The sequence below is a fragment of the Megascapheus bottae genome, chromosome 20 (assembly GCF_031878675.1).
Source record: "Megascapheus bottae isolate mThoBot1 chromosome 20, mThoBot2.hap1, whole genome shotgun sequence".
In the NCBI taxonomy this organism is placed as follows: Eukaryota; Metazoa; Chordata; class Mammalia; order Rodentia; family Geomyidae; genus Megascapheus; species Megascapheus bottae.
In genome coordinates, this window is record NC_143528.1 from 4,593,446 (window position 1) to 4,615,865 (window position 22,420).

The 22,420-nt window shown below is 47.2% G+C and overlaps 1 protein-coding gene across 1 annotated transcript; it reads right to left on the reverse strand.

Moving 5' to 3' along the window:
* Positions 1-1,474: 1,474 nt before the first annotated feature.
* Positions 1,475-19,720, reverse strand: Eif4ebp1 (eukaryotic translation initiation factor 4E binding protein 1). The gene is made up of 3 exons (XM_090353913.1): positions 19,517-19,720; positions 5,114-5,293; positions 1,475-1,854 (listed from the first exon to the last, which is right to left on the reverse strand). The coding sequence occupies exons 1-3, from the start codon at positions 19,659-19,661 to the stop codon at positions 1,823-1,825; spliced, it is 357 nt and encodes a 118-aa protein (XP_090210039.1). The 5' UTR covers positions 19,662-19,720; the 3' UTR covers positions 1,475-1,822.
* Positions 19,721-22,420: the final 2,700 nt, after the last annotated feature.

Here is a 22,420-nt window from a genome sequence, read left to right on the forward strand (position 1 = left end):
CTTCCCGGGGACTAGGACGGGGTGGTACACTTTGAACTACTAGACATATCAACCGTTTTACTGTCAATTTGCTCCAGCAGCCCCACCCTGGCCTCACTTTTCTGTCCATAGAAAAAGGCTCTGTGCTTGTTGCCAATAGACTAAAGGTGGGATCCTTCCCTGCACACACCACCAGTCATGGATCCTAGCTGTCTGTAACAGCCCTTAGGAGGATGGGCCTCCAACTCAGCCACTGAAAGTGGATGAAAACTTGACCAGTGAATGTCTGTTCCCCCATGGCAGGCTGGTAAGTGCTACAAGCCCAGAGCTTGTAAATCTGCACCAGCCATAACCTCGGGGTCAAGGTTATCAATCCACCATAGCACATTGTGCAATGAGAAACACCTGCTTGCTTCTCAGCAAAGATATGTAACTGGTATTCAAGGCCCTTGTGAATCTAGACCTTCTATGGCCACCTGTAAAAGTCACTCCAATCGATGAGTGATTGTTGTCCTTAATGTACTATGTTAGCTTTCATCTTTTTTGCTGTCCCTTAGTTATCTCATACTGTTACAGTATTTCACCTTGCTATCTGATACATTGTATATATGCATATTTGGCTATTTGAAATCAGATAGGGAAGGGGGGAAAACAAGATGGGGCGGGGATGGGGGGAGGGAAATGGGGACCAAGACATGAGAAAGGATATCAATGTTTGTGAAGTAATACACCTTCTATCTGGTGAATATAATGTAACCCTTCTGATAATTACAATAAAAATATATGAGAAAAAAAAAGTCACTCAATCGCAAAAATCCTTGACAAATTGGTTCTCCAAGACATGTGGACCTCTAGAACTCTGTACTTACCTCCTTCCACACTCAAAGTCGACCTGCAAGATCAATCCAGGTGTCCCTTTGCATAGATTTAACATTTACACAAGCTGCTCACTCCTAAGCAACCCTATACAATCTGAATCTGTTTTTAAACTAATGTTTATTATTATATTTAAAAATGGGAAAATAAATCTTACATTTCAATGAAATCCTTAAGGCAGAGAACTTGCCTCACCTTGGCCCCCCCATGACAACTCACACAAAGGGATCACTCAAAGAAGATCAGGTATGGATGGACCAAAGAGACTCCCCATTGGCCATACAAGTGTTTCCCTTTCTCTCACTTGCAATGAGCTAACTGCGACACTTGACTGAGAGGTAGAACTTGCCACTGAAAAATAAGATGTACAATATCCGAGCTCAAGTCCTAAGTGATGTCATTTCTCTTGAGCCAGTCTTCTCAGCTGCAAATGAGGATCAGTATAGGAACCAAATAAAATTAATTTACAGTACATTACTGAACACATGGATAGTAAGGAGCTGGTGTTATCACTGGAGTTGCAAAGAACTCAGACAGGGCCAAATACTTGGCCCTATAGCGAAGGTGGATTTTATTTCCTATCATAGGGAAAGAAGTGGAGGGGAGCTTTCCCAAGTACCCCAACCTAAAAAGGAATACACCAAGAGGATGGGGCTGGAAGGGCCAGATGATCATTCCGAAGAGCTCCTCTGTGTTCAATTCCTAGCAGGTGTCTGCAGGGTGTAGGCAAGAATCACTCCCTTTGGGGTAGTAGCTCCTGCACCAACAGAGGCACAAGGAGGTATGTGCTGGTGTTCACGAAGAGGAAGGAGAGCGGGTGCCCTGAGTGAAAGAGCAAGGCTGGGTGGCCAACAACACATCTGAATGCCCAGCACGGTAACTTTCATAAGGCCTGGCTCGTCTAACTCTCTTCCTGAGAAGGGCCTTGAGGGGCTCAGAAGCATCGCTCCATCCAATGGCTGGTCCTTTAAATGTCTATCTCAAACTGTGACTCTTCACCTGTGGAAAGAAGAGACAGAGAGTGGGTAAGCCAGGGGCAAATGAGCTAGGGGCAAAAAAAAAAAAAATTAAAACATCCAAGGACAGTCCTCAGGCTCTGAGCTCAAGCCCAGGACTGGGGGAAAAAAAAATTAAATATGTGTGTGTGTGTGTGTGTGTAGATGATGTATAGAACAAGAGCAAAGGATGAAAAAGTGCAGCAGTGGAGCTCACTGAACATCAATGAAAGTGAATTATACAACTCGGGGAGACGGGAGGGATGGACTGGCAAGAGTAAGGGAACAGAAAACACTGTACAAAAGGAAATATACTAATTACTTGATTCATAATGAATTCCTCTGTCCATCAACTTTATAATAACAATAAAGTTAAATTAATTAAAAAAAAATGCAAACGAGCTGAGCTCAGTGTCAGGAGTTTGGCCTAGTGACAAGAGTGCTTACCTACCATGAACAAAGACCTGGGTTCAATTCCTCAGTACCACATACACAGAAAAAAATACAGAAGTGGTACTGTGGCTCAAGTGATAGAGTGCTAGCCTTGAGAAAGCCCAAGGATGTGTTCAGTCCCTGAGCTCAAGCCTCAGGACTGGCAAGGAAAAAAAAAGTGCAAACGAATGGCTACTTTGGACTTCATTTTATTTTATTGTGTGTTGATCCTGAGCTTTCCTGCCCGGATTGGCTCTGAACTGCGATCCTTAGATCATAGCCTCCTGAGGAGCTAGGATGCCAGGTGTAAATCATTACCACCCAACATGACTTTTCTGTTCTTGAGCCTCTTTGTGCTCAAACCTAGTATTTTACCACTTTAGCCACAGTGCTTCTGCCACTCCCAGCTATTTTTTTTTTTTTTTTTTTTTTTTGGTCTGTCATGAAGCATTAACTCTGGGCCTGGGTGTTGTCCCAGAGCTCTTCTTCTCAAGGCTACCACCCTACCCCTGGAGCCACAGCCCCACATCCCACTTCAGGGTTTCTAGAGATTAATGAATGGGTGTGAGCCACTATGTCCAGCTTCCCCTCCAGCTATTTTTTAGGTTCACCTTTGCTTTTCTTTTCCTTTTTCCTGTCAGTCATGGGGCTTGAACTCTGGGCCTGGGTGCTGTCCCTGAGCTTTTCAGTGGCTTATGCCTTAACCCACTTCCAGTTTTCCAGTGGTTAATTGGAGATAAGAGTCTCACAACCTTCTATCTGGTGAATATAATGTAACCCTTCTATTAATTACAATAAAAAATATATGGAGGGGGGGAGATTCTCACAGACCTTGTGCCTGGGCTGGCTTTGAACCCCGATTCCTGGGTTACTGGCATGAGCCACCTGTGTCTGCCCGCCTGCCTGCCTGCCTGCCTGCCTGCCTGCCCGCCCGCTCCCCCCCTCTCTCTTCTTACTGTGTAGTAGCACAGGCTGGCCTGGAACATGTGGTCCACATGCTTAAGCCGTGTAAGTGCTAGAATTACAGGCATGTGCCACCATACCCAGCTTGCGACTATTTAGGCATATATCCAATTGCCCATGGAATGGCTTGACCTTGCAGTAAATAAAGCACTTAACTGGATTACTCAGTCATTGTTCTTCTTCCACTAACATTTCTTTTTTCTTTTCGTTGCCTGTCCTGGGCCTTGAACTCAGGGCCTGAGCACTGTCCTTGGGCTTTCTCCAGGCTTAAGCCTCAGCATCACTTCCGGCTTTTTCCTACGTATGTGGTACCGAGGAATTGAACCTGGGTCTTCGTGTATGCTAAGCACTCTACCACTAGGCTAGACCAAACTCCTGGCCCCCACTAACATTTTTCAGTAATTCATACAGTGAAAGGTTTTTTTTTTTGTTTTGTTTTTTTGCTTTTCAATGGGACTGTCTCAGTCATAGCCTAGTGGGCAAAGGATAGTTTCAAGGTTCTAGATAGTAAGATGCCTGCTTTGGCCCTCAGTCAGGGAAAACAGTGGATTCTTCTTTTGGTTTTATGAATCCAAGGGCAGAACCCTTTTTTGCTTTGTTTTGTTTTATTTTTTTCTCTGTGCTGGTTATTGGAACTTGAAATCAGGGCCATGTGATCTTGCTTGGTAGTCTTTACTGCTAAAAGCTGGTGTTCTATCACTTGAACCACACCTCCACTTCTGGCTTTTGCCTGGTTAATTAGAAGTAAGAACTTAGATTTAAGTCTCTTGAGTATCTAAGATTACAGGCATGAGCCACTGATGCCCAGTGGATCCTTGGTTTCTTATATCCAATTAAACAAAATGAAAAGATATCACATTTCCCACTCACCCTAGCCTAATAACTCTGTGGACTACTAAGCCAACCCTCCTTTTGTTATAGGTCAAAGCAAGCAAAGACAGTATGTAAGTAGGGGTGACAGCCTTTAGGTAGTGGTGTCTTGGTGGTTTCAGGTTTAGAGGCAGTGACTAAATGACTGTATCCTTGAACAAATGGCAGGTGACCACACTAAGCACCTGTCATGCTGCTCTCTGCAGGCGTTCATATCCATCTTCCTTCCAGACTCTGTGAGCCTAGGAGATACGGCAACTGCTGGAAATCTTGGGTTCTGGGCTTCCTAACGTAATTATGAATCACTACCCACGGGGCTGGGTGGACAGATTCTGCCACTGTCAGCATGGCTGGTGCAGCCCTAGGCCCCAGCTGCTTCCTGCCTGGGACTTCCGGGAGTCAATGGATCCACAGGACAGGAGGTTCTTAGGCAGCCTTGTCCCGCTGAGAATTCAGAGATTCTAGCCAGCCAGTCTCCATGCTACAAAGGGTACATTCACACCTGCTGCTGACAATGTGGCTGCTTTGGGTATCTGAGAATTGGGGACACCATGAAGGACAAAGCTGTGAAATGTCAAAGCCTCAGAGACAACAGGGCTCATTGTTTCTATTCCTCTTCATAAACAATCCACGAAAGGACTCTCATTCATCTTGCTAAGAAGTACCTGGATGTATTTTTATCTTGTAGACATTTGATTTAATAGATGGCAAGTACACTGGGCCTTTGATAAGTTGTCTCCTGCACAAGGGCGGTAATTATTTGGGGACAATTATACAGAGCATGTTTATGAAAGTTGTGATGCCACTGTCATTTTTGATAAACGCTCATTACATTGCCTGATGGTGCCAAATCAGCTTTCTGAGAGTTCTTGGGCCCCTTCCGGAGGCATGCTGGTTATAGAGAGGAGGAAAGAGTCAGGCTCACACTGCCTGCCTGAATTCCCCCAAGAGGACAGGCATTCCTCTTCCCAAAGACCAAGGCAGAGTTGGCCACTCACCAGTCACCCGCTTTTCTTCTGGGCTGTTGGGCTGGTGGGTGTGGCTAGCTTCCATGGGCGGTTCGTCACTGGTAGGACTGGTGACCCCAGGAATAGTTGGCAGGTCCCTCGGAGGTGTTTTAGCCACAGGTGAATTCCGACACTCCATCAAGAATTTGCGGTCATAGATGATCCTGGTTCCTGGAGAGGCAAGGGAAGATGGCAAAGTCAGTGAGAGCCCCCTGCCTGCCTGGAGTTTTTCCATTTCTTAGAACATAAACAGCAGGTTGTCTTACAAGTCACACAACACAAACTAGTGATCTCTGCCTGCCTGGGCTTTGTGGAGAAGAGGGGAGAGGTATGACAGGCAGGCTCTACCAGTCCCACATAGGAATCAGTGAGTGGGGCCCAGGTGGCTCATGTGGCCTAGCTACTCAGGAGGCTGAGATCTGGGATCATGATTTGAAGCCAGCCCAAGCAGAAAAGTCCCGAGACTCCAGCCCTGAGTTCAACCCCCAGGACGAGTTATCGCGCACGCGTGCGCATGCGTGTGTATGCATGCATGCTCCACAGTGGGCAAGCCTTTTTCCTTTCTCTCTCTCACACACACAAGTTCCTCAGTGGGTCAGACTTTCTTCTAGTGCTTCCGCCTGGCCCCCCACATTACAGGGTTTGCACATTGTGTCCCTCTTTCATTTCTCTTCTTTTGGTGCTGGTCCTGGAGCATGATCTCAGGGCCCAGGTGCTATTCCTCAGCTTTTCGGCTCAAGGCTGGTGTTCTACCACTTGAGCCAGAGCCTCATTTGGGACTTTTTGGTTAGTTAACTGGTGATATAGTCTCACAGACTGGCCTACCTACTCCAGTTAGCTTTGAACGTTGATCCTTGGCCTTCTAGGTAGCTGGGACTATAGGTGTGAGCTGCACTACCACTCCCGTTCTCTTCACTCTCCTTTCGCGAGGAGTTTTACCCTACCTAGTGAAGACCAGGCCCGCTAGATGATTCTCTGCTCACTAATCTAGGACCCTCCTATGAGTAGATGCCTAAATACCACAAAAAGGAACATTTCCCAAAGTAGGGATAGTGGACCCCAAAGGTCCTGGTGGGAGATAGCTGGTGCATGAGGTATTTGTAAATGTTTTGTCATGGCCTTTAATGAAGGAGGAAAATACTGTCTTTAATACCTCCAAAGCATTGGCTGACTGCTCCCCTTCTCATCAGTGGGCCTGAGCTTCCAGCAGGTAAAGGAATCCAAATGGAATTTAAAAGCTGTTTGCCATTATATGTCTTTTTATAGCTGCCTTCTATTTGTGGCAAGTAAATCTAGTTTTCTATATACAGTGGTATCATTTCCTTTTAAATATATGTGATATATTTTATACTCTGTAGGTTTTAGCTGAACCAGCCAATGCCTGGTTCAAATCCTCCTCCTCCTCTTCCTCTTCTTCCTCTTCCTTCTTCTTCTTCTTCGGTGGGGCTTGAACTCTGGCCAGGGCGCTGTCCCTAAGCTCTTCAGCATAAGTCTACTGCCCTACTCTTGAGCCATAGCCCCACTTCCCATTTTCTAGTGAATAATTGGAGATAAGAGTCTCACGACTTTGTATTGCCACGTACATAGAAAAAAGCCAGAAGTGGTGCTGAGGCTCAAGTGGTAGAGCTCTAGCACAGTCCAAGGACAGTGCTCAGGCCCTGAGCTCAAGCCCAGGACTGGGGGGAAAAAAAATGGCCATGAATGATGGGCCATGAATAATCTGAGAATCATGATTTAGCTGGGCACCGGCCGCTCACACCTATAATCCTAGCTACTCAGGAGGCTGAGATCTGAGGATTGTGGTTCAAAGTCAGCCTGGGCACAAAAGATTGTGAGACTCTCATCTCCAATTAACCACCAGAAAAACGGAAGTGGTGCTGTGGCTCAAGGGGTAATGTGATAGGTCCCTACAAGTTGTTCGGGCCCCCTGGACAGGCCAGAGATGCAACAATGCTTAACCTAACAGCACTGCTCATTATAACTTCATGGGTTCCATCCACAGCTCTGCATCTTAGGGGAAATAGCTTTTGTCTTGTGGTTCTGGGGACTGAACCCAAGAGCCTCTAAGCTAGAGTTCCACTCCCAGCCCTCTACAGAACTTTGTGTATGTGTGTTATCCCTTCGCTTGCTTGCTCTCCTTCACTCTCTTCCCTTCGATGACTACTGTCTGTCTATCTGTCATCTATACCTGGACTTTTACTCTCTTCACTTTTTCACTCAAGGTTGGTCCTCTACCATCTGATCCTCACTTTCACATTGGCTTTAACTGGTAAACTAAGAGTTACAGTTCCTTGATTGCTGCCCCAGCTGGCTTGGTTCTCAGAGCAGCCTTCTGAGCTCTTTTGCTCAAGGCTACTCCCCTACCCCTTGAGCCACAGTGCCACTTCCAGTTTTCTGCTGCTTAATTGGAGATAAGAGCCTGATGGACTTTGGTGCCCAGGCTGGCTTTGAACTGTGATCCTCAGATCTCAGCCTCCTGAGTAGCTAGAATTACAGATGTGAGCCACTGGCGCCTGGCTTTTTGTCCAGCTTTTTTTAAACAAACAAACAAACAATATATTACTACGTAGCTCTGGCTGGCCTCAAACTAACACTCCTGCTGTCTCAGCATCCTGAGTGCTGGAATTACAGGTGTGCCCATCACACCTGGCATCCTATTTGACTCTTGTTCCTGCATGCACCTGTATCTCTGAAATCCTTAATCATCTTGCATCCTCAGCATGCTGAACCCCTATGATAGACACTCACGCGCTTCGGTGACTCTATTCCCACTCATTGTTCTGGGACCTTGGATAAAGCCAAGTATTATTCAGCTATAGGAAACTTCCTTGATTTGTCTTTTGGAGAGCTCCATTCCCTCCACCCCTGGACCTTTCTTGTTTAAGGTTGGTGTGCTCTACCACTTGAGCCACAGTTCTATTTCCAGCTTTTTTGGTGGTAAATTGGAGATAAGACTCTTAATGGATTTGTCTGCTCAGAATGATTTCATACCTTGATCTTACCACCTCAGCCTCCTTAGTAGTTAGAATATAGTTGTGGGCCACAGGTGCCTGGATCAAGTATTATTTTTTTAAGTTGTGATAAAATATATGTAACATAAAATGTACTGCCTTAAATATACTGCTACATAGTAATAGATTGTAAACTGTTCAGTTGTATTAAGTACAGGCATAGTGCTGGGCCATCAAGCTGCAGCAATATCTTCAGAACTTTTGCATCTTGCAAAACAAACTGTTTGCTCGTTAAATATCAACTTCTATTCTCATCTCCTCTAGGTACTAGCAGTCACGCTCTACTTTTTTTTCTTTTTTTTTTTTTTTTTGGAACCTGGCCTTGAACTCAGGGCCTAGGCTGTCCTTGAGCTCTATGCCCAAGACTAGAGCTCTACCACTTGAACCACAGTGCTATTTCCAATTTTTTCTGTTTATGTGGTACTGAATAATCAAAACCATGGCTTCATGCATTCTAGGCAAGCACTCCCCACCACAAGCCACATTCCTAGCCCTCATCCTCTACTTTCCATCTCACTGACGTCAGCTACTCTGGGTATCTTATGTGAGCTCAGACAGCACTTGTCTTTTTGTGACTGGCTCATTTCAGTCTCATATCCTAAAGGTTCATCTATGTTATTAATAGCAGGACTTCCTTCTCCTCCTTCTTCTTGTTTTTTTTTTTTTTTTTTTTTTTTTGCCAGTTCTGGGGTTTGAACTCAGGGTCAGAGTACTGTCCTTAGGTTTTCTCAAGGCTAGAACGTACCCCTTGAGCCACAACACCACTTCCGGCTTTTTCTATGTATTTGGTGCGGAGGAATCGAACCCAGATCTTCATGCAGGCATGCACTCTACCACTAGGCCAAATTCCTGTCCCAGGATTTTCTTCTTTAAGGCTTAATAATAATATATACTACATTCTCCCTATCGATTCCATCTACTGATGAACATCTGGCTTTATTCCACACTTTGACATTCTGCACCACTTCCTCAGTACCACCCATGAGGGACAAGTTACAGAGTTAAAGCAGGGGCAAATCAGAGGGGCAGTAAGTAACACTTTAAAAAGAATGGGGAGGGAGAGCAATCTCCATTCTTTCCTGGCCCAAAGAATCCAAGAGTCATCATAACTTGGGTATATCTATATGGTTGCAAGGTCATTTGGTGTGTGTGTGTTGGTTCTAGGGCTTGAACTCAGGATCTAGACATTGTTTCTGAGCTTTATTGCTCAAGGCTAGTAGTGCCCTACCACTTGAGCCACAGCTTCACTTCTGGCTTTTTGGTGGTTAAATGAGAGAAGAGTCTCACAGATTTACCTGCCCCAGCTGACTTTGCAACACAATCCTCAGATCTCACCCACTTGAGTAGCTAGGCGTAGAGGTGTGAACCACTGGTGCCCAGATATCCTTTGGGACTTTAGTTCTAGATGTGCCCCTGATAGAGGGACAATTGCTTTTCTTAAGGCACGCTTTGTAGTGGTGACCATTTGCTTGAATGCGTAAATCAATCCAGATAGTAGCCTAGGGCCCAGTCTTCTCACCTATATAAAACAAGGGTGTTGCACTAGGTTCAAACTATTTTTTTTTTGTTGTTGTTGTTAGTAAATAATCTTTAGTGAGACCTTGTCAGTTAAGAGGAGGGGGGAAAGCAAGGAAAATGAAAATCACATTGGAGAACATATGCACAACTTCTGGAGGCCACAGAGTTCAAATAGATGTACCACACAGGTGGACATTTTGGTTTTCAGATGTGTTATATATAGCAGTCACCACTATCAATCACCAGCATTGCTGTGTTTGTGCTCACAGCCTGACCACAGCCCCACACCACTGCCAACTTGAACTTGCAGATGGAAATTGAGTGTCAGAAGTCCGCTCATCAGCATCCAGAGGCCACCCATGCTGCCTTGATACCTATCTTAAACATTGTTCACTGTTTAAATCCAGTGAGGCATGGGCAGGACTTGTGGCCCAGGGACTCAGCACTTGCCTAGCAGGCCTGAGGGCTATGTTTCCATCCTGAGCAGTACTTAAAAACAAAAACAACAACAACAAAAAAAAACCCACTAAAGCAGGCTGCAGATTTTTACTTAGACTTTTGGCTGTGACCAGGACAGACTATTCTTATGGAGACCCCTGCTGTTGCCCTTCCCGCAGCATAACTGCACTCAGCTGCTGGATGTGACTTTGGAAATGGAGCCAAGATGGCCTCTCACTTTCCCCAGGGTCCCCCCTGGCAGGAGCATGCTTCCCTATACAAGGCACCAGGCTTAGCAAGAGACAAGGATGGAATTCCTAGAACTGTTGATCCCATTCCAGGGAAAAGGGGAACATTTCACCACAGGGTGGGGCAGCTGCAATGCTGGCGATCAGAATGCTAAATAAATACTCAGAATGGTTTTAAATCCAGCATGGAGCAGTGTCTTTCTGTAGATCTGTGTGCCTCTTCCCCTGAATTCCACTGGGCCCAAAAGAAGCAACTGCATATGGTTGCTTTCTGGTTGGACAATCTTTTTTTTTTTGCCAGTCCTAGGGCTTAAACTCAGGGCCTGAGCATGGTCCTTGGGCTTTCTCAAAGCTAGAACTCTACCACTTGAGCCACAGCACCACATCCGGCCTTTTCTTTTTTGCCAGTCCTGGTGTTGAACTCAGAGCCTGAGCACTTTCCTTGAGCTTTCTCAAGGTTAGAGCTCTACTACTTGAACTTCTGCATCATTTCCGGCTTTTTTCCCTATATATGTGGTACCAAGGAATCGAACCTGGGTCTTCGTGCATGCTAGGCAAGCACCCTACCATTAGGCCAAACTCCTGGCCCAACGCTTCCGGCTTTTTCTATTATGCATGTGCTACCAAGGAATTGAACCCAGGTCTTCAGGCATGCTAGGCAAGCACTCTTACCACTAGGCCAAGCTCCTGGCCCTTGGACAATCTTTTTTTGTGTATGTGCCAGTACAGGAGCTTGAATGGGGCCTTGAACTTGGCTTTTCACTCAAGATTGGTGCTCCACCATTTGAGTCACCAGCTCCACCTTGGCTTTTTGCTGGTTTACCTTCACTTGAAGGTAAAGTCTAGTAGACTTTTCTGCCCAAGATGGCTTTGAATCAAGATCCTCAGATCTCAGCTTCCTGAAAACCTAGGATTACAGGTGTGAGCCACCAGCATTCGGCTATTAAGTCTTTTTCAAGAAGCAAAACAGACTGGCAAAGGAGGTGAAGGAAGCAGAGCAGCCCAACCTAAATGTTTCTTCATTTCTGGCAAAGAGAACCAAGATCCTGACATTTCTCAGGAGTAACTACTAGATACCAGTGAGGGTGACCAGTCAGGGCTTGCTACTCCCTTAGTGTACTTATATGTGAAAGAACAGGTGAAAATAAAACAGAAAGGACAAGGCTGTTGTAGGAACTTTCAGAAGAAAACAGCTAATTCTTACAGTGGTTGCCAAGTGCTCTCGCCTTTTCTCAACTCCCCTCAAACTTCAAAATGCACCTTGCAGTGTAGGGGTGATGGTACTCTGAATTATGTCCCCTTACAAGCAGCACTGGCTGTCCCCTGGTTATGGGGACTGACCAGGTTGTGGGTTAATCTTCACTGTCCCCTAAAACTCTTTTGTTGAAGCCCAACCCCTAGTGCCAGATTATGACTATATTTGGAGGTAAGCTACGAATGAGGGCTCAAAGGGTGGCACTGATCCAATCTCTCTGGTGTCCTTAGGAGAGGAAGAAATGTAGACACACGCATGAGTGTACACACACACACACACACACACACACACACACACACACACACACACACACACACGACCATATAAAAAGACACTAGGAAAAACTGGGCAGCTACAAGGAGATGGACTTCAACAAGAAAGCATCTCTACTTTGACCTTGGACTTCTAGCCACTAAAACAACAAGAAAATTTTGTTGTTAAAACCACTAAGAAGGACTGGGAATTTGGCTCAGTGGTAGAGTGCTTGCTTAGTATGCAGGAAGCCCTGGCTCCAATTCCTCGGTACCACATAAAAGACAGAAATGGCACTGTGGCTCTAGTGGTAGACTGCTAGCCTTGAGCTTCAATAAAAGCTCAGGGACAGAGCCCAGGCCCTGAGTTCATATCCCAGGACTGGCAAAACAAACAAAAGCAACAACCATACAGAAGTTAAGCATTGAGGCTCACACCAGTAAACAGGAGGCTGAGATTTGGGGATCACAGATCAAAGCCAGCCCAGATAGAAAAGTTCATGAGAGTCTTATCTCTAATTAACGACCAAAAAGTAGAAATGCACAGATACACACATATATATACTCATATCTTTTTCTTTTGCCAGGGATTGAACCTGGGGCCTCATATATACTAAACCTACCATATTTCACTAAGCTGCAACCTTGGCCCCCAGTGCTTGTTTTTTCTCTTTGAGGCAGGAGACCTGGTTTTTAACCTCCACACAGTATATGTTTCCAAATCAAAGCTCTGAACCAACTGTGGTCTGCTATTCTCACTCCTATCCCCTTTTGGACTGCTGGTGCAGAAATTTGACTCCAGCTAATTACCAGTGTCCAGAGAATCCAGGACATTGGCTAGATGTGCAGGGTAGGAAAGCAAGTGTGGGCTCTCTGGCTGAGTTAAGTTCCCAAGGCCTGGCCAGCAGGACACTAGGAAGAGAGTCTGGGTAGGAATGAGAGAAGGCATGGTATAATGCAATGCATTGCCCAGTCAGGCTGGACACAGGCTCTGAACATGAGGCATGGGGGCCTATGACTCAATGTCTTCAGGAAGGTTGTCATTGTTCTTTAAGCAACAACTGATTCAGAGTCTTGTGATTCTGGTTTCTATACCTGGTTGGCTCATCTGGTGACACAGCAATACTAACAGTGAATTCCCTCTAACCACTATTCTTAAGAGGTTTTATACTTCTAAAACCATGGACCCCGTAACTGCCTATTCCTATTTTCCTTGCAGTTATACCTCTTCCTCTTTTTTTTTTTTTGCCAGTCCTGGGGCTTGAACTCAGGGCCTGAACACTGTCCTTGCGTTTTCTCAAGGCTAGAGCTCTACCGCTTGAACCACAGCACCACTTCCAGCTTTATATATGTGGTACCGACGAATCGAACCTGGGTCTTCCTGCATGCTAGGCAGGCACTTTACCACTAGGCCACACTCCTGCCCCCCACCCCTCTTCTTGAATCAGGGTTACCTGCTTCAAGGCATTAAACTACTTTGTAACTAAAGCCATGAAATGTCTAAGCTTGGGCTTTAACTGGCCTTGGAAACTGCTGTGTCAGTGAACTCACAGCTAGCCTAAATGATTTATCCAAGAGAACAGAGGGAGCTCCCAACCTTCCAATATGATGAGAAAGGCTCTAGACTCGTGGGTAGGGCCATGTTGGACCTCCCAGGCCGGGGGACTTTAGATGTTGACTGTATGAAGCCAGGTGAGTCAGCTCAGGAAAGACCAGCAAAGAATGCCCAACTATATCAAAGCTGAACAGAAGTAAAAAATAAATAAATAAAAATAAATTGTGGTTTACTGAGTTGAGAATGTCTTGTTATACAGCAATAGCTGACTGATACGGTCATTTCCATCAGTATCAGTGTTCCCTGGGTTGATGGGAAGGTGGAATCCCTAGGCTTTCTCAATGAACTTCCGTGGGCACAACTATTAGATTACAAGTCCCCACTGTTGCCTGGGTCTCTGCACACAATGCAATTAGGCAGAAGTTACCTACACTTGCCTACTCAGTAACATAAATAAGAAGCATGGATCTCAGTGTCTGAAACAGTGGTCCAATGTTGGTCAGGGTGTAAAGTTACTTTCATAATCTGCTCACTGTAACAGCAATAGAAATATGGAAGGTAAAGGGCCTTCAGGCCCTGCAGCTCTCTGAGATAAACAAAACCCTGAAGATGAAAAGAAACTAAGCTGGGAGTGTGGCCTAGTGGTAGAGTGGTTGCCTAGCACAGACTCGAAGCCCTGGCCAGATAGGCACTGTGGCTCAATTGGTAGAGTGCAAAAGAAGCTCAGGGGTAGTATCCAGACCCTGAGTTCAAGCCCCAGGACTGGCCAAAATCAAATCATATCAAAGCAAGCCAAAGAAATCTTGGGCTGGGCTGTGGTTCAAATTGTAGTTTCTGTCTACTAAGCCCAAACCTGAGTAACCCTCCCCCACACAACTAGATATACTCATTCCTAAGAGGATGCTTCTATTCCAAAAATTGTCAACTGTTAGCCTTCTCCTCCTCCTCCTTTTTTTTTGGGGGGGGGTGGTCATGGGGCCTGAATTCTAGGGGGGCTTAAGCTTTTCAGCTCAAGCCTACTACCCTATCCCTGGGCCTGGGCGCTATCCCTGAGCTCTTCAGTTCATGGCTAATGCCCTACCTCTAGAGCTACAACCCCACTTCCCATTTTCTAGTGGTTAATTGGTGGTAAGAGTCTCACTGTGTCTAGTGCCTGGGCTGACTTTGAACCACTATCCTCAGATCTCAGCCTCCTGAGTAGCTAGGATTACAGGCATGCGCCACCTCGACCCACTTGCCTGCTTCTTCTGAGGTACTGGGAATCAAACGGAGGGCTTCACATGCTAAATAAGCACTCTATGACTGAGTTACATTTTCAGCCCGCTGCTTCACCTTTCGGACACCAGATCTGGCATTAGATTGTGAAGGTACAAAGACCAGAAAGAGGGCCCAGGGTGTGGCCTACTGTTACAGTGCTTGCCTAGCATGAACAAAAGTCCTGTGTTCAATTCCTTGGTATCACATTCACAGAAAAAGCTGGAAGTGGCTCTGTGGCTCAAGTGGCAGAGTGCTAGCCTTGAGCGTGCCGCCCCGAGTTCAAGCCCCATGACAAGCAAAAAACCAAAAAACAAAACAACAACAACAACAAAAAACAACCTCTAAAGGCTGCTATAAGCTCTCTGGGTGCAGCATAATTAGACTGTAAACTCATATTAGGGTGACCATGCACAGAGGGAAAAGTTCTCACTTAGGAATCAAGCAAGTCCTATGGTCCTGGGTTTGATCTCCAGCATGAAAAAATAAATAACATGTACAAAACAATGACGAGCAAGTCCTGTGGTCTATATCTAAAGTGCAGGGAGCCGTCTCTCTCATCATGGTATAAATACACTCTTGACGTTCATAATCATCATCCGCTGGCTTTATTAAGGGATAACTTGACAAGACTGCATAGGTTCATATGGAACATGATGATACTTGCCTGTTTGGGAAACTGAGGTTAGAGGATTTAGAGTTGGAAGCCTGTCTGGGCTTGCTGGGGCGGGGGGAAGCATATATTCAAAGTGTATATGTTCTGCAATCACACTGAAAAGCATTGTTATATGATTATCTGTTTTTATTGATATAAATACCAAGGCACTGTTACATGACTGGGCAATCATATCAATTATGACAATCATCAACATACTAGTTGTGTGTGTATAGGGGAGGATTCTGCCAAGGTCTACTCTCCTTAGCTAATTTCTAGTAAACATTGCACTGCTAGGAACTATGCTCACCTACTTAACACTGGATCCCCAAAAGTTATTTTGTGTGTGTATGTACCTGGGCAGGGACTTGAACTCAGGGCCCAGGTCCTATTTCTAGCTTTTTCCCCAAGGCTGTTGTTCTAACCACTTGAACCACACCTCCTCTTTGGCACTTTGGTGGTCAGGATAAGTTTCAAGGACTTTTCTGACCTGGTGGCTTCAAATCAAGACCCTTAGATATCAGATTCCTGAGCAGGTAGGATTACGGGTATGAACTACTAGTGTCCAGTGAATTTATCTTTAAACTGAATATTTGTGTCTTGTAGCCAACATCTCTATTTCTAAGGGAAACAAGAATGAATATGCTTTTCTCTTTCCTTCTAGTGCTTGAGGTTGAACCTGGGTTTTTTCTCCAACCCAAGGCAAGTGCTCTGTCACTGAAATCCCAGCCCACCAGAGTACTCTTAAAGCTTATAATTCTACTTGAAGTATGGCCTCCATAGCACTACTTCCTGGCCTTTTCTGTGTATGTGGTCTGGAGCAATAGAACCCAGGGCTTTGTGCATACCAGCAAGCACTCTACCACTAGGCCACAGTCCCGGCCCCTAAATATTTTATAATTTTTTTTTTGGCCAGTCCTGGGGTTTGAACTCAGGGCCTAAGCCCCATCCTTGGGCGTTTTCAAGGCTAGTGCTCTACCACTTGAGCCACAGCCAAACTCCTGGCTTTGCTCTAAACATTTTAAAAGGAAGCTCAGGTCAAGGTGAGACAAATCATTCTTCCTCCCTCACTGTTTCAGTGTCCAAGCTCTTAGAACCTGTTCATAGTATATGTTCTAAGCAGTAACTTCTCCCCTCTGTGACTGGGGCCTCAGACTCTGACTGTGCTCTCTCTGGCCTCAGTGCCCAGACTACCTCTCTCTCTTCCCAATCCTGACTGTTCCAGACTTGGCAGCTGCTCCAAGGTCAGCTTCCTGGGCACAGACCTTTGTTTGTCTAACAAAACAGGATGCCATTAGCACCTGCAGCCCTACCTGCTTACCTCACATTAAACTCACCCAGATACAGGTCTTAGGTATGACTAATCAAACATCCAATCTGGAGCTGGGATTTATGAAGACTAACAGAGGAGGCAGGAGAAAGGCTTCTGGTCAGTACATGTTCAAGTCCTGTTGTCTGGATATTTTCAAAACCAGAGACTCAAATATACATACAAAATGAATAAATTCTACTTCAGATGTGTCTGGGAAAAAAAAAATGCACTGGTGGGGGCGTGCTTGTAATCTCAGCACCTAAGAAGGCTAAGATCTGAGGATCATGGTTCAAAGCCAGCTCAGGCAGGAAAAGTCTGTAAGACTTTTACTTCCAATTAAACACCAAAGGAGAAGGGAAAAAAGGGGAGGGGCAGAGGTATGACTCAAATGGGAGATTGCCAGCCTTGAGCAAAAAAGTTCAGAGGCAACATATACACACAATCAAATCTTCATACAGGGCACTGCTTTCAGCTGATTTCTCTGAAGTTCTCTGCACACCTATCCTCAGATTATGCCTAGCCTACAGTTCTTGACTTATGGACTAGAAACCAGAGCCACAGAACTGGGGGAACTGGGGACGGCTCAAACCAATCGCTGCTTCCCTGCTACCAGGTCCAGACACTTCCAGGCCATTCCAGGCTGGAGTGATTCTGCAATGGCTTTTCAGGAGCTGACAGCTTCGCAAGTAAGTTTGCAGACTTCTGAACTTTACTTGGATAGAATCACCGCTTTCACCATACTCCTGAGGGTCCTAGGATTCCATAGTTAAGAATGTGGTAGGTGGAGCCATCCAGAGATGGCTATCCCAGATTGCATTAGAGAAGCAATCTCAGTTCCATACAGACTCTCAGAATCAAAATCTGCATTTAAATAGGGTGGAGGGAACTAGCTTAAAAATGGAGGGTGTGCTGATATATCGGATATATTTGTATTTGGTTGTCTGAAATTGGATAGGGAACGGGGAAAACAAGATGAGTAGGGGTGGGGGGGGGGGAAATGGAGACCAGGACATGTGAAGGGGTATCAATGTATGGGAATTAATGCACCATCTACCTGGCAAATATCATGTAACCCTTCTATTAATTACAATAAAAAATATATGGAAAAAAATTTTAAAAATGAGAAAAAAATGGAGGGTGTGAATGTGATAAAAAGTACACCATTAGCAGTAACGGCAGTAGCTCAAAGTAACACAATTAATATATGTGCTAATAATAAAAGTACCCCCCTTTACCCAAGTTTCCAAGCGCACTGTAAACTGCCAGTGCGACCCTTTCTCACTGATTCAGGCTCAATTCCCGATAAGAATGGGGTGAGGTGCTGGGCCGAGGCAAATGATTTCTCCCAATGTTCCTCCAAGGTCCCCAGCACTGCTTTCTTCCCAGTTCACCTCAAAACCAAATGTTACACTGAGGTATAAGCCCTGTTCCCCTCTTAAAAACCTCCAAAGGGAGGGGATCTTATTAGGGTCTGCCAACCCCTAATTTCCCATCCAAAGTAGATCAGAGTTCTCTATAAATGATTCCTGCCTATTGTCACATCTGACCAGGCCCTCCATCCCCATCCAATAACCCAGGAGGCAAAAAAAGGGTATCAGAGCCTTCAACCCGCCTCGGAACTCACCTCAAACAAACAAGAGATTTACAGGTTCACTTGAAAGAACTCCAATAACGACAGGAAAAGCTCTGCTAAAGCTATTAGAATGGGACACAGGAAAAGGCACAACTCCAAAAGGCCAAGAAGGGTTGGGAATGTACCCTGGGGTCCATTTCTCAGTACCACATAAACAGAAAAGGCCGGAAGTGGTGCTGTGGCTCAAGTGGTGAGTGCTAGCTTTGAGGAACAGAAGCTCAGGGACTGTAGCCAGATCCTGAATTCAAGCCCCAAGACTGGTGAATAAAGAAAAAGAACCCAATCCCCCTCCTCTATCTACCTTGTTCCCTCTGGGAAAAACAATGCGTGCATAAGGAGACCTGTGGTCAAGCTTTGGGGCCTCGGCCCAGTGTTCAGCACACTAAGAGGCGGGGCAGGACAACAGACCTCCAGGCCTGCGATCTGGCTGAGCTGGCAGGTGGTGGGACAACTGCCGGAGAAAATGCACCATGTGGCCAAGGCCTCAGAGCGGCCAACGGAGCTCGGATCTGGGAAGCAGCTCCGAGGAGAGAAGGGGCGGAGGGAGGAGAGGGTGGGGCGAGGCGGGGATGGGAGGGAATAGGGGAGCCACGAGGATTTCATCATGCAAACGGGCGGGTAGTTTCATCAGCGTCTGCACTGGGGCTCCGGGGCTGGGAAGGAACGCCTGGCTCCCGGAGGCAGCTCCGATCTGTGCCAGCTCAGCTTCCTCTTCCTCCTCCACTCCCCGGGGCGGTCCCACGGAGTGCTCCCCCACCCCCCAGCGGAGAACGTGTTTTTCTGCACACGGCGCTGGGCCCCGACGGCGGACCCCACTCGGGGAAGCGGGGGGCCGCGCCACAGGTGGCCGGGGCGCACTGCTGGGGCGGGGAGCACCCTCGGCCTCCAGCACCCGGCTAGGGCAACACTAGGGGTGCTTCTCTTACTCGACAGAGAATGCCCGCCGCTCCAGCCAGGCCTTTCCTCGACGGGTGGGCCACCCAGATCCCCCTACTCAACCTCAGCACCGAGGGAGGGAGTGCTCTGCAGCCTCCGCGTCTGGGGTTGTGCGCGTTCGTGTGCGTGGCGAGGAAAATTAATGGGACAGTGTTGCAGCCGGGCCCTGGACGACGCGCCCAATCACCCAGAAGGCAGGCAAAGGGGGCGGCCACCTCTGCGCCCCTCGCTGCTTCGAAGCAAACCGTTCCGTCCAGCCCCTCGAGCGCCCCCCGATCCCCGTCCTCCACCCCCCAGCCCGCACGCGGCCCCCCGAGCCCGCGCCTACCTCCCGGGGTGGTGCTGAAGAGCGTGCCGCCGGGGGTGGTGCTGTAGTCTCCGGGCGGCAGCTGTACGCCGTCGCTGAGGACCACCCGGCGGGTGGCGGGGATGGCCCGGCTCGGGGTCTGGCTACAGCTGCTGCCCCCGGACATGTCTCCCGCGTGCGGCCCTGCGACCCGCCTGCGGCCCGCCCGCGCCTCCGCTGAGCGGGGTCCCGCAGAGGCCGCCCCCGGCCCGCCTCTTCCGCCTCGCTCCACGCCCCCTGGGAGGTGTAGTCCGAGCCGCCCCGCGGAGCCGTCCGCCCGCCGTGTCCACGTGCCTACCAGCGGGCCGCGTGGAGACCCGGGCCGCGCGCACCCCACGCCCGCGAAGCTCCGCGATCGCGCCGGGGCCACTCCCGCATTTTGTAGGGGCGGGTGTGGGGCCCGACTGGGCTCGTCCCTCCGGATTGGGGACGGTGTCTCCCCGCAGCGTCGGGATCCCCGCAGCCCCCCCCCACCGGGCTCGGCAGAAGGACGCTCGGCCACCAGGGACCCCCAACTCCCGCCCGGCCCAGCGCTGGTTCCCGGAGCAGAAAGTTGGCCGCGGCAGCAGCATTCACGAGGAACCAAGCACGCACTCGCCGTTACGGGGGTGTGGCAGGAGTGGGGAACCAACCGATGCGCTGGGCGCCGACGGAGGACAGTAAAGGTTGATCAGAGAAGTTTCCCAATGGCCTTGGTTGGGATCCATCGCCCAGCACCAAGCATGCATGAACGAATGAATGACTCAGGAGACCCCCCGGTGGAGTAAGGGAAATTCAGAGGACTGAACTTTATTTTATTTTGTAGGTCGTGGGGCTTGAACAGGGGGCCTGGGTACCTGTCCCTAAGCTTTTGAGCTCAAGGCTAACACTGCACCACAACACCGTGGCTGGTCTTCTTGGTTTATTGGAGATAAGTCTCACGAGTGGCACTGTGGTTCAAGGGGTAGCTGAAGAGCTCCGGGACAGCGCCCAGACCCAGAGTTCAAGTACCATGACTGACAAAAAACGAACAAAAATCAGCAAACTTCCTTTTAGTGGACCAGGAGTTTGGCCTAGTGGTAGAGTGCTTGCCTATTATGCATGAAAACCCAGGTTTGATTCCTTGGTATCACATACGTAGAAAAAAGCTGCAAGTGGTGCTGTGGTTCAAGTGGTAGATCTCTAGCCTTGAGAAAGTCCAAGGACAGTGCTCAGGCCCTGAGTTCAAGCCCCAGGACTGGCAAAAAAAAAAAAAAAGTCTCATGGACTTTTCTGCCTTATCTGGCTTCAAACTGTGATCCTCAGATTTCAGCCTCCTGAGAAGCTAGGATAATAGGAATAAAGGATACCTACCCTGCTAAGAACTGGAATTCTTGATGGATTAGAGAAGCTTATTTTTTTTTAATTTTGTTTTATTATCCGGTAATATATAGAGGGGTTACAGTTACATTGGTCAGGTAGTGGGTGAATGACTTCTCACCCATTGATACCCCTTCTCCAGTGAGAAGTTTATTTTCTTTAGAAACCTTCAATCCCCTTCCTGCCATAGTGTCACATGCCTGTAATCCTAGCACTAGAGAAGTTAAGGCAGGATGATCAGGAACCGAACCCAGCATGAGCTACATAGTGAGTGCCTGACCAGCCTAGATTACACAGCTGGACCCTGTATCAAAAATACAAAAGCAAAGCCATCACCAGTGGCTCATATCTGTAGTCCTAGCTATTCAGAAGGCTAGGCTCAAACTTCAAGGTTATTTATTATTTTTTGGCAGTCATGGGGCTTGAACTCAGGAGCTGGGCACTGTCCATGAGCTTTTTTTGCTAGCACTTTACCACTTGAGCCACAGCACTACTACTGGCTTTTTCTGCTTATGTGGTACTGAGGAATAGAACCCAGGACTTTATGCATGTAAGGCAAGCACTCTACCATAAGCCACATTCCCAGCCCCCTTGAACTCTTTTGCTCAAGGCTAGTGCTCAGCCATTTTGAGCCACAGCTCCACTTCCTGTTTTCTGGTCTTTGATTGGAGGGAAGATACCTTTCAAGGACTCTGCTGGCCCAGGCTGCCTTTGAACTGCAATCCTCAGATCTCAGTCTCCTGAGTAACTAGTGTTACTAATGTCAGCCACCAGTGCCAGGTTTCAAACCTCAGGGTTTGAGGCCAGCCAGGACAAAAAAGTTAACAAGAGAAAAAAGCAAGAAGAAAGAAAGCTAGGTACAGTCAAGCTCCTGTCATCCTAGCTATGCAGCAAAGAGTTAGGTTGCAGTCCAGGCTAGCCTGTATAAGAATAACCAAATCAAAAGGCATTGGAGGTGTAGTTCAACTGGTAAAGTGCCTCCCTTTCAAGTACAAGGCCCTGAGTGAAGTATCCAGTGCCACCAGAATAGAAATAGTAATTGTCCTTACTTGGCACAAGTGAGTGGGTTCTAGCCCTGGTGTTGCACCATATGGCAACTCAGTCTTGGTTAAGCCTCTTTATTTTTCTGAACCTCAAGTCTATCATTAGACAGCATGTGGAGGGGAAATTGAAAGATCTCTGAACATTAACATTTTTGAGACCTTCCTATATACATACTTTTTTTTTTTTTTTTTTTTTTTTTGCCAGTCCTGGGCTTGAGCTCAGGGCCTAAGCACTATCATTGGACTTTCTCAAGGCTAGAGCTCTACCACTTGAGCCTCAGCACCATTTCTGGCTTTTTTTTTTCTATGTATATGGTACCGAGGAATCGAACCTAGGTCTTCGTGCATGCTAGGCAAGCACTCTACCACTAGGCCAAACTCCCGGCCTATACATATTTTTATATACACAGAGAACATGATTTTAACTATGGAACTATTTAGGCGGAAGAGAGGAAAAGAGAGGAAAAAGAAAAGATGGAGGACCAATAATTTCCAAATACAGTAC

Bases quoted from the DNA above. Each gene is read 5' to 3' on its own strand.
- Eif4ebp1 (XM_090353913.1), bottom strand. From the start codon at position 19,661: ATGTCCGGGGGCAGCAGCTGTAGCCAGACCCCGAGCCGGGCCATCCCC. The intron at 5,294-19,516 runs GTAGGCGCGGGC...TTGCCTCTCCAG, and splicing joins CTTCAGCACCACCCCGGGAG to GAACCAGGATCATCTATGAC. The intron at 1,855-5,113 runs GTGAGTGGCCAA...TTCTTTCCACAG, and splicing joins AGAAGAAAAGCGGGTGACTG to GTGAAGAGTCACAGTTTGAG.